This window comes from Vitis vinifera, chromosome 17 (genome assembly GCF_030704535.1).
Source record: "Vitis vinifera cultivar Pinot Noir 40024 chromosome 17, ASM3070453v1".
In the NCBI taxonomy this organism is placed as follows: Eukaryota; Viridiplantae; Streptophyta; class Magnoliopsida; order Vitales; family Vitaceae; genus Vitis; species Vitis vinifera.
Window position 1 is genome coordinate 1,166,059 of NC_081821.1, and position 17,823 is coordinate 1,183,881.

General features: G+C 33.9%; 3 protein-coding genes across 4 annotated transcripts; 2 read left to right on the forward strand and 1 right to left on the reverse strand.

Annotated features, from left to right (window-relative positions):
• Positions 1-1,096: 1,096 nt before the first annotated feature.
• Positions 1,097-5,398, forward strand: LOC100255902 (large ribosomal subunit protein eL8y). The gene is made up of 7 exons (XM_002284103.5): positions 1,097-1,203; positions 1,867-1,914; positions 2,051-2,252; positions 4,092-4,261; positions 4,357-4,485; positions 4,573-4,665; positions 5,071-5,398. Exons 1-7 carry the CDS (start codon positions 1,201-1,203, stop codon positions 5,200-5,202), a joined length of 777 nt encoding a protein of 258 aa, XP_002284139.1. The 5' UTR covers positions 1,097-1,200; the 3' UTR covers positions 5,203-5,398.
• A 1,591-nt stretch (positions 5,399-6,989) lies between these two features.
• LOC100250960 (SWI/SNF complex subunit SWI3A) lies at positions 6,990-12,186 on the forward strand. 2 transcript variants are annotated; one of them, XM_010665469.3, is made up of 7 exons: positions 6,990-7,293; positions 7,381-7,919; positions 9,784-10,272; positions 10,759-10,928; positions 11,078-11,127; positions 11,404-11,567; positions 11,830-12,186. In XM_010665469.3, exons 1-7 carry the CDS (start codon positions 7,209-7,211, stop codon positions 12,025-12,027), a joined length of 1,695 nt encoding a protein of 564 aa, XP_010663771.1. In that variant the 5' UTR covers positions 6,990-7,208; the 3' UTR covers positions 12,028-12,186. The 2 variants fall into 2 exon arrangements, with proteins under 2 accessions (XP_010663771.1, XP_002280389.1); XM_002280353.4 differs by having other exon boundaries at positions 7,052-7,293; positions 9,787-10,272.
• Positions 12,187-12,817: 631 nt separating this feature from the next.
• Positions 12,818-15,086, reverse strand: LOC100256112 (ACT domain-containing protein ACR6). The gene is made up of 7 exons (XM_002280341.4): positions 14,960-15,086; positions 14,660-14,705; positions 14,468-14,582; positions 14,302-14,369; positions 13,615-14,214; positions 13,427-13,531; positions 12,818-13,343 (listed from the first exon to the last, which is right to left on the reverse strand). The coding sequence occupies exons 1-7, from the start codon at positions 15,004-15,006 to the stop codon at positions 13,002-13,004; spliced, it is 1,323 nt and encodes a 440-aa protein (XP_002280377.1). The 5' UTR covers positions 15,007-15,086; the 3' UTR covers positions 12,818-13,001.
• Positions 15,087-17,823: the final 2,737 nt, after the last annotated feature.

The window sequence follows — 17,823 nt, forward strand, 5'->3', positions numbered from 1 at the left end:
AAGATATTTTCCAAAAAAAATACACATTATTTTTCACAAAATCTCGATCAAGCATGAAAATTAAAGAAAGAAAAAAATAAATATATAAATATAATTAGTTAATAAATATTTAAATTAAAACTGACAAAGAGTCAGATTTATGATAGATCACTTCATCTAAATCCCGTTAGGTTTATTTGTATATATTCTACAATAATTATACCGAACTAGATAAGGTTGGGTGAGTATACAAATTTTCAACATTTTTCAAAATTTTTGTTATTTTTTAAGTTTAAAAAATGATTAAAAATAAATATATTTATAGATAAAAATATTATAAATATTTATAATTTATTTTTATGAATTTAATATTGTATTTATGTTAAAAAAGTTGAAAAAAAAACTCAATTAAAAGAAATTTGTATTATATAATCAAAATGGGATGAGATAAAGTTGTAACTCAATCTGTTTTTTTTAATCCCAAACTTTTCTTATTAGGGGTAAGTAGAAACTAAAACACTAATCCTATTATGATTTAATGACAAGGGTCATAGTTAAATGATAAGAAAACTTCACACCAACATCAAAGTTAATCATGATAATTAAAAATAAAAATAAAAACATAACTCATAATTTTCATTATTAAAATAATTAAAAAGGAATATTCTTAAGATAATTCAAGATAACAACCTTGAGTTATAGTCATCGAGTTATTAAAAAAAATCATAATCATGAGTGGTTTTATCTTAGTCTAAAAAGGAAAATGAAAAAATTATCAACATGACGATAATTCACATGTATAGAAGAGATTAAATCGAGGACTGTCTTAAAGTCGGACATGGGTATGAGTTATTTATTTTTACTTCTAAAGTAACTAATTTGGTCCAAAATTCCAAGAACTATCGAGTCCATGCCAAAGTCCGAACTTCTCAACAAGTCAACGAGCAACTTCTCAAGAGGGCAATGGACCGGTCCGGTTCGTGTATAGAATCATAGAGTTGGATTGGACGGATAATCGCACATCATAATGGGTCTCCCTTTTAAGGGGACTGGGTTGAAGTAGGCCCAATCATCCTTGGGCCAAGATCACTAGGCCCACTTATATACTGGACCACTATATAATCTACGACTATCTCCAATCCGTCTTCTCTCCCAGTGTAGGGTGCCGCTAGGGTTTATTTCGCCGCATCAGAAGTCGGAAGGAGCACTGCACACTCAGAAATGGTAAATTTGAAAATCTCTTCAGATGAAGCTAGTTCTCATAGTTGTTGAGGTTCATTAATTTGAAATACAACTTTGTTGTCGTTGTTGGTTTTTGTGCGTGTATGTGTTATTTATTTATTATTATTATTATTATTTACTGTTAATAAGAATGTTCAGGCGACTGAAGTTCAGATCTGTGGATGAGATATTTTTCTTGCGTTCATATTGTGTGAAAAAAGTTTATATTGTGGTTTTTAATGCAAATATATTTATGTTTTTGTCTGAACTGGAAATTTTAATCTGAAAACTAATATTCTCGAGTCAAATGTCTGTAAAATTCTAAGATTTCTGTTTGGCTAGAGGGAAAATAGTGAGATGAACTTTTTTATTGTGTGCTCAGGAAATGATTCTATGTCTGTTCAGTAAAAATTTTTTCAAGGCTTGTTAATATCTTTGGATGTCCACGTGATTATGCTTGAAAAACGAGTCATAAGTTGTGTTTGGGAAATTAATTTGTTTTTCTAAGAAGAAATTTCTTTGAGATGTTCTCTATTCAAGCAAACAGAGCAGTTTCGTTCCAGCCTTTTGAATCTGATGTAATGCAAGTGATTATGATGCGTGCAGTTCCACAGGTGTGTTTGTTATTGAGTGCTGCGTTTTATTTGTTGCTTTTTTGCTTTGCAGGCTCCAAAGAAAGGTGGAAAAGTTTTGGCACAGACAAAGAAGAAACCTGTAACTTTCCTTCATTTTCCTTTTTATTGTCATACTTTAATTTTGTTTCTAAGTTCAACCAAAAATGTTCTTTCTATTCTTACAATTTAACCTTTTTATTTTTTGAGTTTAACAATCTTTTAATTTTGGAATGCAGGAGAAGGTTGTAAATCCTCTATTTGAGAAGCGTCCAAAGCAGTTTGGAATCGGAGGAGCATTGCCTCCCAAGAGAGACTTGCACCGATTTGTGAAGTGGCCACATGTTGTTCGCATTCAGAGGAAGCGAAGGATCCTCAAGCAGCGGTTGAAGGTCCCACCAGCATTGAACCAGTTCACAAAGACTTTGGACAAAAACCTTGGTAATTATCAAAGATTCTTACCTGATGCAGTTTTAGATTGTGTCATCCCAATTTGACTATTTTAACCCCCATTAGACGATATTATGTTAGTTTGACAAGCATATGAATGAATTGTCATAAAAGGAAAGGAGGCAGTCCATTTTTTCTGTTATTACCCATTGTTCTCTTGTGGGTGGGAATTAGGAAAAGAACAAGGTACTTTTGTAATGGAAAAAGGTGAAACAAAATGTCTCATTAGTTGAGGATGTGAATGTGAAAAGTTCCTCTAAACTGCCCTTTTAACCAATTCAGTCCAATTGAATTGAGGTTTTCAAAATATCTTCGAAACAAAAGACAGACAAAAAATATTTCATTGAATTTTCTCTTTGCCATTTGTTGTCATCAACTAAACCGAGTGCTCATCATAGAAAGGAAATTTCACTTAGGCATTTAGAAGAGGGAGGCCTTTCCAAAAAATGAAAAATAAAAGATCATTTACCCACCTAGATGACTCAGGAAGGCTATGTTTATAGCAAAGAATGCCTTTAGATTCTGGGGGTTCTACTTATAAAAATTCTTATGCCTTTTTAATTCTTTGTGTTTGTTGGAATTTTAAAACTGAAAAACCAATCTCAACTGATGGTTGGTTGGGCAAATCCAACAAATGCCCTTAATAAACATGCTAGTTGAGGCTCTGGCATGACTTTCCTATGTAAAGTGGAATAAAAGGGGAAGGTTTTATGAAGGAAAGGGAACTTTTGGTGAGTGTTTTCTTACTCACCTTTTTATGATGGCTACTGTACTATTTTTACCATTTTGCCCAACCATGTCTCATCTTTTAACTCTAGTTGCCAACATGGGTTAATTGGTGCGGTTCTTTCTATAATGAGTTTACCAGGAAATCTTTGCATGTGAGCCTTGAACAATGACACTGGAAGACTTTAGGCATCTGCAGGTGCTCATTGCCAGGTGCTAGCCTGCCATGGACCCAGGCTGCTTGGCAAGGCTCCTCAAAGCCACACTGGAACATGGTGTTATGTGGTGCCAAGCTCATCCCTTCAACATGCAATTTGCACTATTCATAAGTCGCTGCAGTTTTTTATTAGGTTTCTCTTTGGGTTCTGCAATGATTTCCTTTGCATCATATTTCCCCCTTTATTTAGCCTCCTAGAATTTGTTTCCAATTTTAGTGTTCCTGCTTCCCAAACTGGTAATTATGAACTTAAATCCCAATAGTGTTGTCCCAAACAGGCTTTTCAGCTTGTGTGATATTAAAAGCGCTGTGTATGTTATTCCTGATTCCAAACTGTACTTGTAATAGACTGAGGGATTTTGGCCAGTATTTGATGAAAATATATATGGCATCCCCATGTCAACAAAATGTGAGTTTTTAAAATACCTCAGAACAGCTCAAAATGAAGCTTGATGTGCTGAGTAATATTTCAGCTTATAAATTTTGAGTGTTCACTGACTATGTTATTGGATGGGTAGTTAGTGTTATACAGGCTTGTTTATTAAATTTACTGTTATGTTAGTGGAACGTGATTTCTAGGATTAAATTCATTATTAATCTGATTTTAGTGATATTTGATTTTATATGCTTATCATTCTATAGTCCTGGGAATGGGATTTCCAATACATTTGGTTTGGGAGAAAAAGGAAGAATAGTGCCTGCTGAATGCACTCATTGAACTGTATCTGTGCTTGTTCAACTTCCTGGCTTCTTGTGTCTTCCTTGTTGAAGCATTTTTTTGTTTTAAATTATCTGGAAGTTGGAACTATATTATTTTGCTGTAATTTTGGTGTTGAAAATATGCTAGAAGCCTTGAACTCCATCCTTTGTTTTTAACCTGTTTACAGCAACAAGCCTTTTCAAGATGCTTCTCAAGTACCGTCCAGAAGACAAAGCAGCAAAGAAGGAACGCCTTCTGAAAAGGGCACAGTCAGAGGCTGAAGGAAAAACCATTGAGGTTAAGAAGCCCATTGTTGTGAAATATGGGCTCAACCATGTCACCTACCTTATTGAGCAGGTTGCTTGAATTTAATTATTAGTTTTCATGTGTTACTTCTTTGCCGCATATGGAAAGTTAGTTCCAAAGTATTTAACATTCTTGCTTCCTGACAGAACAAGGCACAATTAGTGGTTATTGCTCATGATGTGGACCCGATAGAGTTGGTTGTGTGGCTTCCTGCCTTGTGCAGGAAGATGGAGATCCCTTACTGCATTGTGAAGGGGAAATCGCGCTTGGGAGCGGTATTATTGTCTTTCATCTCATTTGCATATAAATTTCTTTGCCAACTTGGGTTTTACTGATTTAGTTATATATTCCCTTTCTGACAGATTGTCCACAAGAAGACTGCAGCTGTTTTGTGTTTGACAACAGTTAAGAATGAGGATAAGTTGGAGTTCAGCAAAATCCTCGAGGCAATCAAGGTAACTTGAATTTAACTATCTTGTTTATAATACATATTTATACACCTGCAGTTATTCTTCTTAGTTAATGATTAAAGCCCAGTTTGGATTGGTTCCCGAGAAGTTATAATTTTTTTAAAGCTTAATAAGAGCTTCTGTACCTGTTTTGCTTTGATTTTATATATATAAAAAACTTTTTAACTTAAAAAAGAGCTTAATATGAAAACTAAAAAAATAATACTTTTTGTAAAACTCCGATTTTAGCTTAACACATGAAGCTATTTCATATCTAATGAATTTTATAGTACCATTATTATCATTTGAAAATTATGCCTTTGGCTTTTATTTCTATTTCCACTTCCAACTAAAGCAAAAGGCTATCCCAAGTGGCATCTAATCCTGAAATGATTCTGACTACCATTTCAGGCAAACTTCAATGACAAGTACGATGAGAACAGGAAGAAATGGGGAGGAGGGATCATGGGTTCCAAATCACAAGCCAAAACCAAGGCCAAGGAGAAGCTTCTTGCCAAGGAAGCTGCTCAGAGGATGTCCTAGAGTATTTTAATTCTTATAGAACCTTTCTTTCTTCAATTTTTTGTTTTCCCCCCTCTTTCTTTTTGGGAGATTATCAAAATGCCTTTGAGGATTCACTTAGACGGCAACTCTTAACTCATTTCACTACCTCTTGTCACAGGAATGAGAATTATCCCAATTTTATCAGACATATAAAGTATGAATTAGTTTGCCAACATTTAGCTGAGGCATGAAGTTTTCCTTTCTATGGATGTTTTTGATAGTAAGGCAGGCGGATGAAGTTTTTGATTGATTTTGTCTTCCCCTTTCTTTTGTTTGCCTAAAAAAAGGTAATATAGGCTATACAGCCAATGAAGTCTTATTAGAAAATAAAAATTAAATCCACAATGATATATGAGTTAAAGATAAATAATTTTTTTTTAATCATGAAACAATTTTTTTTATTGCAGTGAAACGAAAAATTTCTATAAGATAAAAATAATTTTAATATTTATTTTTAATATAAGTCAATTAAGCACTTTAATTAAATTTTTGTTTGATCATGATTTTTTATGTTTTTTTTTTTCTAGATTTTTTTTTTAAATTAACGAATAATTTTTTTTTTAATGTTTTATAAAATTAAGGATATTGGTAAGTTATTATTATAAAAGGATTTTAAAAACAAAAAGACTTTATTAGAATAAATTGTTTTTTTTGTCAAATATTTTGATTTTGTAAAAACATTTTAAATTCAATATATATAATATTAATTAATTAACTTTAATTGATGTCTTATTGAAAATAAAAATAATTTTGTAATTGCAAATAAATTAAAAAATATATAGTTTTTAGCAAAACATAAATAGTAATATTATAATAAAATCATAAATTATATTTTTAGTAGAAAATATACTATTTTGTTATATTAATAATTTTTAGTATTAATGAGTTTATAATTTTAATTTTAAATTATTTTTAAAAATTAATAAACTTATTAACAAATCTAACACATGAAGTCTTGTTTAATTTAAAGTTAATTTGTATATTGAAAAAAAAATTAAAAATAATTATTTTATATAGAAGATAAATAATAGAATGTATTTATTTTTTATTTTTTTAAAATGATAAAAACAATTTTTACTTGTTCTCTATTTTAATTTATTTTTAAAAATTGAAAATAAAAAACAATAACCAAACAACGTTATGAATTTTTAAAAACTATTTTTTATTTTTAAAAATAATTTTTTTTTTAATTTCGCCAAACAGACTCTAGTATTTTATTTATGTAGTTTAGATAGACTGTTTTTTTTTTTTTTTTTCTAAGGGTTAATTTCATGAATTTTTATTAATGTTTTGACTAAATATGTACATCCCCATTAAATACACCTACGAAATTACTAAATCCCTTATAAGACTGTGGTTTCGATCAATTTACCTTATAATTAGTCTTCATAATTACAACTTGATAGAGCGACTAGACGAATGTGGTTTGGATAAAATTTCAAATAAATGAGATTAGGTGTATTTGGTCACAACCCCAAGGAAGTTGGGTGAAATAATCAATTTTTTTAATAATTTATTTTAAGATATATTTAACTTCTAAATTTGTAATTTATAGCTTTAAAACATGTATTTAATTACGAGGATATTTCATTTTAAACCTTTATTTGATAACTTGTAAAAACCTATAAGAACTCGAGTTATCCATTGGCTTTGGTGAGTTGAGAATTCCCAACTCGGCCTCTGATTGGTTTGATACATCGAGAGGTAGGTGGGTTTGATGCGATTTAACCTTAAAAGTTCTTAAGTTGTCCAACCCTAGACCCTAGTAACCTATGGGCGAAATCCATGCTAGTCTCAAAATCCAGCCCAGTCTTCACAGGTCAGGGGCCTGCTCTCCGGTGCGGCCCGAAATATAATATTTTCCACTCCACCTTCAAGCCCAATTCATGGGCCCAAATGTTAAGATCAAACCGATTCATAATCTTATGAAGAGAGCGCGTTAAGACCCCTCGACTCAGCCCGCTGACTCACTCACCTTGTCCGATATGGAGAGCACACCGGACCCGAGTTCAAAACTGACTCGCCACGACGAACCAGAGCTCGACCTCTACACCATCCCAATCCATTCAAGTAAGTCTCTCTCTCTCTCTCTCCAAAATCCCTAATTCCAGATGTCAACTCTTTCTTCAAAACCCTAGCCCTAATTCCATCTCACAGGTTGGTTCTCTTGGGACGAAATCCACGAAAAAGAGAAGATCTCCCTCAAAGAGTTCTTCGATGGAAGTTCAATCTCGAGAACACCGAAGATATACAAAGAGTACAGAGACTTCATCATCTCTAAGTACAGAGAAGACCCGTCGAGGAGGCTTACCTTCGCGGAGATTCGTAAATCACTGGTGGGTGACGTTAGTTTGCTCCACAAGGTCTTTCTCTTCTTGGAGAGGTGGGGGTTGATCAATTTCGGTGCACCTGGGGGTGAGGATTCGGCGGCGGTGGCGGAGGGTGCCGAGAGGCACAGAGTGAGGTCCGAGGATGGAGCTCCGAATGGAATTCGGGTCGTGGCAATGCCCAATTCGTTGAAGCCCATCACAATGCCGCTGACTTTGGATGTGAATGGTGAAGTGGATGAGAATGGATTTAGATTGCCGCCATTGGCTTCCTATTCGGATGTTTTCAGTGATTTGACTAAGGAGAAAGGATTGGTTTGTGGGAACTGCGGGGATAATTGTGATTCCGGACATTACAACTGCTTGAAGGTATCTCGAACTTGTGCAAAATCTTATGAATTTCTTTTTGTGAAGATAATTTGTTATCTTTTCAGTTATTGATTCAGTGATGCATTTGATTTTTCTAGTGGGTAAGATTTTTGGGAATTATTTTTTAATTATTTTTTGGTTTTGTTTTGGAAAAAGAAAAAAGCATGAAAACAAGTTTTGTTGGCAATTATTCCCTAAATGTTTTTAAGGATTGTTCTTAAAAAAGGTATTCTCTCAGAACTTATTTTAATTGTTTTCTATTGTACAAGTATTGAGAGTGATTGAAATAAAACACTACACACACAAGTGTAGTTATAGAAAAACTGTTTTGGAAAATGTTTCCAAACAGATAGTTTGTTTTTGAAAACAGTTCTCAAAAATAGTTTTGGGAATTGTTACTTGGAACAAAATTTGGCTACTCAAATATGAAAAAATAGTTTTTTTTTTCCTGCAACCAATGTTGATATCCACTGAAACCCCTGTTGATTGGGAAAAAGATGGATTCTACTTGTAAGATATGTAATGAAACCGACATTGGAACTGATATCATTCAAAGAAAAAAATATCAACTAGAGTTTCTTTTTGCATATTATATGGATGATCCAATCGAGAAGGACCATGAGAAGGTACCATACACTTACATAAGTTAGTAGAATAATTTCCAAAATTTCGATTGATGCTCGAAACATTCTAAAATAACAACTGAGATACTTTGATTTTGTTCTAAAAATGATTTGTTTTCGGAATAAATTTTTAAAAAACTGTTGAGAAAAGTTCCTAAACAGGCCCAGTTTTGTTAGCTTTAGGGTTACTTATTCAACTTTCCATCGATTAAGCAATTATTTGTGTAAAAGGGAATCTTCACAATGGTCATTGGTAATATTGAAAGACGCTCTTCTTACCAATGATTTGTGCTGAAACATATGCTAAAGTGAGAGGGGAACTTTTGAGGTTAACTCCATGATGGTCACCTGTATGCTGTATCTATATATGATTAGATGATTTTGTTCAGCATTCTTCTTCAAAAGGGAAAAAAATTGTTTATGGTTGTCAGTAAGTACTCCAACATAAGTACCATCATACTGATCTATGTATCCTTGTCGGTGGCCAACTGAGAGATTGCCAGGTCAGGACTGATAGAGGTTCTGTTCTTGTGGATTCTGTCTTCATGCATGTGTTTGGCTTTTGCTGTTGTAGGTGGATTTTAACTGTTGTGCTAGCATAACTAACTTTAGTTGGTATCTCTAGGTTGGTACTCAATTTGGCCAGAACAAAAAGTTACCCTATCATAAGTAATGGATTAATCAAACCTTTACTAATGTGTTTTCTTATCTGGCTGAGTTCCATAACATAAATTGTAAAATCATCATCAACATTAGCCGAGGATCTATGAGATTAACCACTATATATACTCTAAATTTTGCTCCCACATCCTTACTTGTACCCTTTTTTTTTAATTTTGCTTTCATTAGAAGTGCTACCATCTCCTTGATTCCTCCCAACTCATTTTTCTTTATTTATTTCTCAAATCTCTTGGCTCAAACTAGGCTCCAACATTTGACCTCTGAATTTCTATATGTTGTTCTTTTTAGGTGTAATGCATGCTAATATTTTATTATTACCATGCATTTCCAGATTCTTTCTGGTTGCAAAATGTTGGCTGAACATGCTGGTTTGTAGGTTGACACATCGGTTTAAAAACCTGGTTTTGATCGATGTGAATTTTATAAATATATCAAATAAAAATATGTCTAATGCACCTTTGGGTTGTAAGACCATCTTACTCATTTGCAAGTGTTGGGTACCTCATTTTACCATTTTCTGATGGTCATTATAATTTTTTTTCCTGTAACTATTTCATCAGCAGGGGAGTCCTGTAATTTGTGTGAAATGCTTCAAGAATGGAAATTACGGGGAGAACCGATCTGTTGATGATTTCAAGTTTAATGATTGCAATGAAAACAGAGGCAATCGAGGAGCTGTTTGGACTGAGGCAGAAACTTTACTTCTTTTGGAATCAGTTTTAAAGCATGGAGACGACTGGGAGCTTGTTGTTCAAAATGTTCAAACCAAGACAAAACTTGATTGTATTTCAAAGCTCATAGAGCTGCCATTTGGGGAGCTTATGTTGGGTTCTTCCCTAGGTAAATCTAGGGCCAGCAATGACAATACAAGCAGTATCAAACCAGTTCAGACTTCATTAGAGTCCCAAGAGAATATAAAAAATGGGGGTCAAGGAGATGAGCAGATAAATGAGAGTGAGCAAAATGGAGACGCTGAGAACCAAGGCCCTCCTTTGAAGCGAAAATGCATTACTTCACTTTCTGATGCTGGCATCTCACTGATGAGACAGGTAGAACCCTTGGCCCAAATCCTAATTTTACAATTTCCATCAAGGTGTGTCTCGTCTGCATTTTATGCTTTTATCATATTTTTGGCGGGAAAGCAGTGTCTTACAATAGGACATTGTATATCCATTTTAGTTCGAAATCATATTTTAAAACTTCAAATATAAAATTATTGAAGAACACCAACCTGTTGTGAGTCTTCTGCCATGGTTGGCCTTATGGTTCATGTGGTTGGTTGCTTACAAAATGGGGGAAAAAAGTCATAACTGTGTTATGCAATTAATTTCCTAAGTGAGATATTTTTAGCTGTGTGGATTGCAAACTTGTCATTCACCATGGCTTTATGGTTCATGTGGTAGTAGGTTGCTTACAAAATGGGGGGAAAAAGTCATAACTGTGTTATGCAATTAGTTTCCTAAGTGAGATATTTTTGGATGTGTGGATTGCGAACTTGTCATTCACAGCAGAAAATTAACTCTGTTTGCTGTTAGGTAGCTGTCATCTCAACCATGGTTGGCCCACATATCTCAGCTGCTGCGGCTGATGCTGCTGTTGCAGCACTCTGTGATGAAAACCCATGTGTGAAGGATATTTTTGATGGTGCAGAGGATAATGTAACAGAAGAGTTAGGCTCCCCCATTCGGAATAACAAGCTGGAGAGGTAATTTAGTTTATTTATTTACCCCTGTGATATACCTGTTGTTTGGTAGCTGGTAATTTAGTTTATATATTTATTCCTGTGATACTTATACCTATTGTTTAGCTTTTGCTTTGGATAGTATGATGTTCTAATTCACTTAACTCTTTCAGATCACTTATGGTTGAAGATTCAGAGATAAATGAAAGGCCCATTCTATCAGGTATTTAGTGTGAAAAACTTTTGTATGGATGATATGGTCGGCGATTTATAGGGAGACTGTATGAGTTAGTTTAGTTGTAGTCCATACTCAATTTTGCTCCTCTAAGATTCAATGTTTGTTTATATTTACTTTTTGCTTCACATATTTGTGTTTGCAAATATACTGCTTAATGCTTAAACATCATTACGACTTCTATCATTGCTATGTTCATAATTTGGTTGCATTTCACCCATTCATTTTATTCCATTGTTCCTAACCTTAGCTTTTCTTATGCAGAAATTCAGAAGACATCCTCTGAGAAGAATGCCATACCTCTACCTTTGCAAATGAGGGCTGCAATTGCAACAGCCCTTGGAGCAGCTGCTGCGAATGCCAAATCATTGGCAGATCAGGAGCACAGAGAGATAGAACATTTAGTGGCAACCATAATTGAAACACAGGTGGCTCACGGTTTTCTCATGCTGCTTGTCTTTGTACATTCGTAATTTTACATTTTTTTTTTCCTCGATTATCTGAACTAATGATGGTGGGCAAGAAAGAGACTAGCCATTGCCAAGGTCTCTGTTTTGGGCATCACCATCACCATCACCATCCTCATCATCATCATTATTTTTATTATTATTATTATTATTATTTCATTGTCGAAAAAACTCACCATTTTAGTATCAAACTGACCTTCATCCTCTTTGATTGTCTAACTAGATGAAGAAACTTCACTGCAAAATCCAGCATTTTGAAGACTTGGAGCTGATAATGGAGAAGGAATACACCCACCTAAAGGAACTGAAAGAGTCTATCATAGCAGAGCGGATTGATATCTTGCAAAGGGTATTTAATGCTGGAATATCTAGATGGAGGGATCCTATTTCTGTAAAATCTCATACTGGTAGTGTATCTTGATGGTGCTTTAGTTTAAAGTAATTTTTTAGTCTTCTTACAGCTAAAGGAAGAAAAAGGAAGCTGATGTTCCATATTGAACTCTTCTGTCTTCTATGTAAACACTAGGCTCAGATCTTCATTCTTGGTATAAATGCAATCACTTGAAATCAATTCTGCTAATCCCAGACTCCATATATTGTTAAATCAATCCACAAACTCTTGGAACAAGTAATAGTTTGAATTCCTTCCATATTAATTCCTTAATATGTCTTATCCACCTGACAGGCTCCCCCATACTGGTATGCGACCTTACTGATGCTCGCTGATCAGACAGATTTTAGGTACACAATCGAACTTAGTGTGTACGCATTGCTTTACTAACATAGTGTAATTCTAATCTTTACATGTTACATCTTTAGCCTAAATTTCATGAAGATATGCTTGTATCTATGATATCCATAGGGGAAGAAGTTCTTGACATTATATGTTTATTAGACTCTTCTTAATTGCGTAAAAGTAATTAAAGCTGTGAGAGCCCATTGATCCTAAAATAGACAATATTTGCTTGGGAGAGAGGGGATAATTATAGGCTAGCATCTCTAGTTGAACTGTTATTCACTAGATGTCCTTTTGGTTCTACCATCCGAAAAGGAGTAGTGTTAGGTCCTGGTTCCTTATTTTGTTTTGTTGCATATTGTTTGAGAAAAAGGGGAAAGAAAAAAGCGAGGATTGAAGATTTGCTTGTTCAAATCCTGTCTGCAATCACCCTCTGTCGTGATGTGGTCCACATGATAAAACTAAGAGAAGAATATTCACAAACTTGATTCATTCATTTCTTCCCTCAGAAGACTGTACAATCTTAATATGTAATCCCATACGTACAAACCATGTACTTCCACATTATACACAAGTTTCATATGGTGCCAAGGTAAGTGTAAGTTCCTAGGCAGCATCATATCTCTATCAGTCCCTTGTACTAAATGACAATGGCTGAGCTATGAGTAGGACTTGATGAGTTTGAAAGTTTGGAAGCTTCGTCCTTTGAATAAGTTCCCAAAGGGGAAACTTCTTGTTCCCTCCTGGGGAAGCTTCGGACTGAAGTTCAAGTTCCCTTTCACCCTCAATATGGTTTGTCCTATCTGTTGCCTAATCATCTCAACTGTCTTGGAATCCACAGTGTTGCCAGACACATCTGTCACAAAGAAAGTATCCTTTGCTTTCCCACACTTTGTTGTGATTACTGCTCGCTTGATGCACAAACCATTCTCCCGGAAAACCCTTGTAACGTCTGAGAGCAGGCCGAACCGGTCTTCTGTGCTGAGTTCCAGCACCAGTCCCTGCAAGATACCAATGATTTTTCTCTTAAGATGATGAAAAATATGCATAATCCAATTAGGGTTTTGTTAAGGGATTGGATTACCTCCCAGGCTCGCCTTTCAATCGCGGCTTCAAGACACTCTGTGACACGTTGCCGCTCGGCTTCTGAACGTAAAGGGAGCCCATCCACATGTCTGATGTAGTGTTCCTGCAAAGATAGGAAAAAACTAGTTTGTCTAGGGTTTGTAAGATTGAAACAACGGCTTTTTCACATCTAAGCTATCATTCTACCTGATAAGCTTCCATTCTTCCTGTGATGACAGTTCCATGGAACACAACATACTGCATATCTGTTAGAGCACACACAGTATCAAATAATAGCTTTGGCCTGTCTCTGGACCTAATGGTAACAACGGTGTAATCTCTATCACTGCAATCCAAGACAGTGACATGGGGCCTTGAGTTTTTGTCCTGGACATATTCCAGCCTTTCGAAATCCCTAGCAGCAAACATCATCTGATGCAGTCTTCTATCTCTGTTCATTGCCACAGGCCCAGGTGAAGATATGGTCATTTTGGGTGTCCTGAAACTGCTGTTGCCTTTGAAGACATTGCCGAGCCGTTTCTTAATCATTGAGAGACGTTTTGGGTCTTCTATCGCACACCCAGTTGCCTGGTCTGTAACATGAATAACAGCTGCTGCTCTAGCGTTGTGTGTCCAGATCTCAGCGTTTACCACGTTGCATCTCAGGTCTGTCAGCACTGCAGACACCTCCGACAGCAACCCGGGTCTGTCGCTGCCAGTTAGTTCAATGGAGGTATCCTCCTTAGAAGGCATTACCCCAACTGAGCCTCTCAATGAATTCAAGAAACCGGCTTCAGTTTCAAGAGTCTGTCAAGATTGAACAATAAAACAATATAAATATAAAATTTCAAGACAAACATCTGAAGGGGGAGTCGTAGAAGAAAAACACTCTACTTTTTGTAAGTAATTGAGGATCTCTTCATCTCTGAGTTTGTTTCCATCATGGTCAGTCACATTGAACACTGAAAATGAGTTTCAGAGTTAAAATAAAATAAAATTTAAATAGACCAAAGGGGCAAATCACATATGCTCTGTGAATGAAGTAAATTCATAGCAGTACCATCCATGAACCATCCTCCATCAGAAGAGATGTAAGCTTTCGTTATTATGAGGTTGAGGTCTGTAAGAACTTGAACAACTTGAAGGAGAATTCCATGCCTATTGGCACTATCAACCTACCCATAAAAAACAACCACATTCCTTTAGAAAAAACTCCATTAAATCCCCATAGAAAGAACAATGTAAGGCTTACCTCTATAACTGTGGCATGCCCACAAGAATCATTGTCAATGACCACTCTGCAAGCAAAGAAAAAGGTAAGAAAACTTTGGATCTCGATTTTGCTGAACCACAGCCTTAGGATAACCAGATAAGGTGAAGCGGAAAATGAACATAAGAATCATAGGAGGACGATGATGATGATGATGAAGAGGATTCATCTTGTAATTTAAAAAATGCGGGCTTCAAAAAGAAAACCCAAAAATTAATTTACATGGGAAAACAAAAACCCAGAAGCCTAATTTATGGTGTGGCGAGGGAGAGTGATGAAAACCTTGGTGGGTTCATTCTCCTGATAAGCTTTGCGTACTCATCGTCCATTTCTCGCAGATTCTCGGATTCCAAACAACCAGAACTCAGAGACAAAAAGAACCCACAAGCTCTCACATAAGATTCTTCTCATATATATATATATATATATATATATATATATATCAGTAGAAGCTGTAAGAGAGATTTATTTGTAGAGAGCAACAGTTAGTAGTGAACTGTATGAAAAAAGGTGAAATGCTCGTGAAGAGAATAGAACGGTTAATTTGCCCGGAGCCTAATCAACGATTAAATTGGTGACGTGTTAAAATTCCATTGGATCATAGGAACAGAAAAATGCTGCCCAGAATATAAGCTGCCCGTTTTTATTTATTTTAGTTTTATGTACTTTTAATAATTGTGCGTGGGAGTTTACATAGGTAGCGTGAGCGGGAATTAAAATTAAAAATAAAAAAATAAAAAGAACGTGAGAATCTAATGGTGACGTGGCATTCTGATTTGTCACGTCCCAAAGTACGGCGCGGCCGGAGTTTCCGCCGTATACCTTTTTGGCGGCAGTCCCGTGCCTTCCGGCTTCGCCGTATTACTTCCTGAACGATTTTCACGTGACTCCCTTCTCCTCCTCTTCTTTTCTCCCCCCAACTTTTTTTTTTTTTTAATTATTATTATTTTTTAAAATTTTCCCCGTCTTCAAAATTTGTCATGTTTGACACCATTTTTTTTAAAACAGTCATATATTAATTTCGACAGCAAAATTTGATTTTTTTTAAATCAAATGTTATTCTTATTTAATTTTTTTTTTTTTTAAGAATCGGTGTTAATAATTATTTTTTAAAAATATTATCAAATAAATCAGTATTTATTTTTAATTACTTGAAATGGGTTCCTTGTTTTAGTACACCATTGGTGAAAATAAATAAGAATGTCATTTTTATATTTTTATTAGGTAGGAAGTAGTTGCTCGATATGAAAATAGTTTTGTATTAATTATGTAATAATGAAAAATGTTTTTTTTATATGATTTATTAGGTGGGAAGTAGTTGTTGTTAGTTCTATATTTAATGTATGATATATATAACATGATTTTATAATTAAATTTAAGAAAAAAAATGTGAATAAAGTTGATAAATGGAGAGCAATTTAGAGGCCAAATTTATATAATGTCAAATTCAATTTTTAGCACGTTTTGGATATACTTTTCGTCCAAAGCACGAAAAGTAAATTTATATTTAATTAAATATTTTAAAAAGTCATAATTTTACACAATTTAATACCATTAATTAAGAGCTATTCCAAACAAGGCGGTACCAAAAAATACAATTTAAACTAGTGATTGAAAAACAAGGAAGGTATCAAGAGCTAGAGTCCGAGTGGGAAGTAGAAATTGGCCAATATTCTCCAAGAGGGGGGATTGTGGTTGGTCCACGTGAGCAATCAAGCTGTTATATCACATGGTAGGTGTACCAAGTATCTAACAAAGGGAATGGAGGTGGGGAAGGAATAAAAAACGAGTTAATGAATAAAAAGTTAGGAGTGTGGGGACCATGGTCATTCGAATTTGTGGGCATATGGTTGATCTCGTGTCCTCATTGAATGGTTATGGGCCCAAAATGCTGTTCCCTCTCCTCAGTTTTTAAGTTTACATGGTGGTTCATATGAAAATTTTGATCCATTTTGTTATGCTATGTATAGTTCCCTTGAATTCAGTTAATATGTAGATTTTGAAGGTTTTTTTTAGTTTTTTACTGAAAATAATTTGATTTCAGATTTTAAATCATCTATTTTTCTATTTTTTCCATAACTTATTATAATTTTTTTGCTGAATATAAAAAATTAAAATATTTGACTTTTTTTAAATAGAAAAGTAACATGCTGATTTTTTTTACCTTTTAATACTTAATAGAAATAAAATATTATAAAAACAAATAATCTAATACTTAACAGTATTAAACATTAAAGTTTTATTTAAAATTAAGTAAAAAAATTAACACCACCTTTGATTTGTTTGTGTTTTACCTTCTTAAGTTCCAGTTCACATAATTTTTCATATTATGATTTTGATATGTTCCTATATTATGTTATGTTTCCTTAATTTCAAGTTTATAGAATGGTTCATATATAGATTTTTTTTAATTTTTTTTTTAATTTTTAATGTCCCTTATGTTATATTTGGTGTTAAAAAGTTTAAAGGAAATAAATAAGAAGAAAATATATAAATAAAGGAAAATTATAAGAAAATTTTATAATTTTTTTTTATGTGATTGTCTGTAAAAAAAAGTTAAATGAAAAAAATTAGATCATAAAGGAATGTTATTTCTCCATTAGTTTTTAATAGTTTTTGAATGCAATTGAGAGGAAAATCTTTACTATTTTCCTTTTTTTTTTTCTTTACTCTATATTTAATGTATTCACTATGCATACCACCAACCACTATTTTTAGTAATAAAACCCTTTTTGCCATAATAGGAAAAATTTACGGTATTGAAGACGATAACACCTATTGAAGATTTGATTTGGGTTGTTGAAATATCGGTGAAAATCATGCTATTGGATGATGAAGTAAATAAATGAAATAAAGATAAAAAAAAATGAAAAAAAGATTAAGATACAAAACAATGGATTTTATACTCAACTTTTTGATCGTTTTAATGCATACCGGAATTGATATTATAGTGAGTTGCAACACAATAGTTTAGTACTTATAAGTTGCCCATGAAGCACATATTTGACAAAATCATAAGATAAGAATTCAAGTTTCGAAAATTTAAATTTAATACCATTACCTAAATATAATCAATATTTTATGCATTTTTCAATTAAAGATGCTTACTACCTCTAACAATGAAGATATCACCTTTTAATAATATA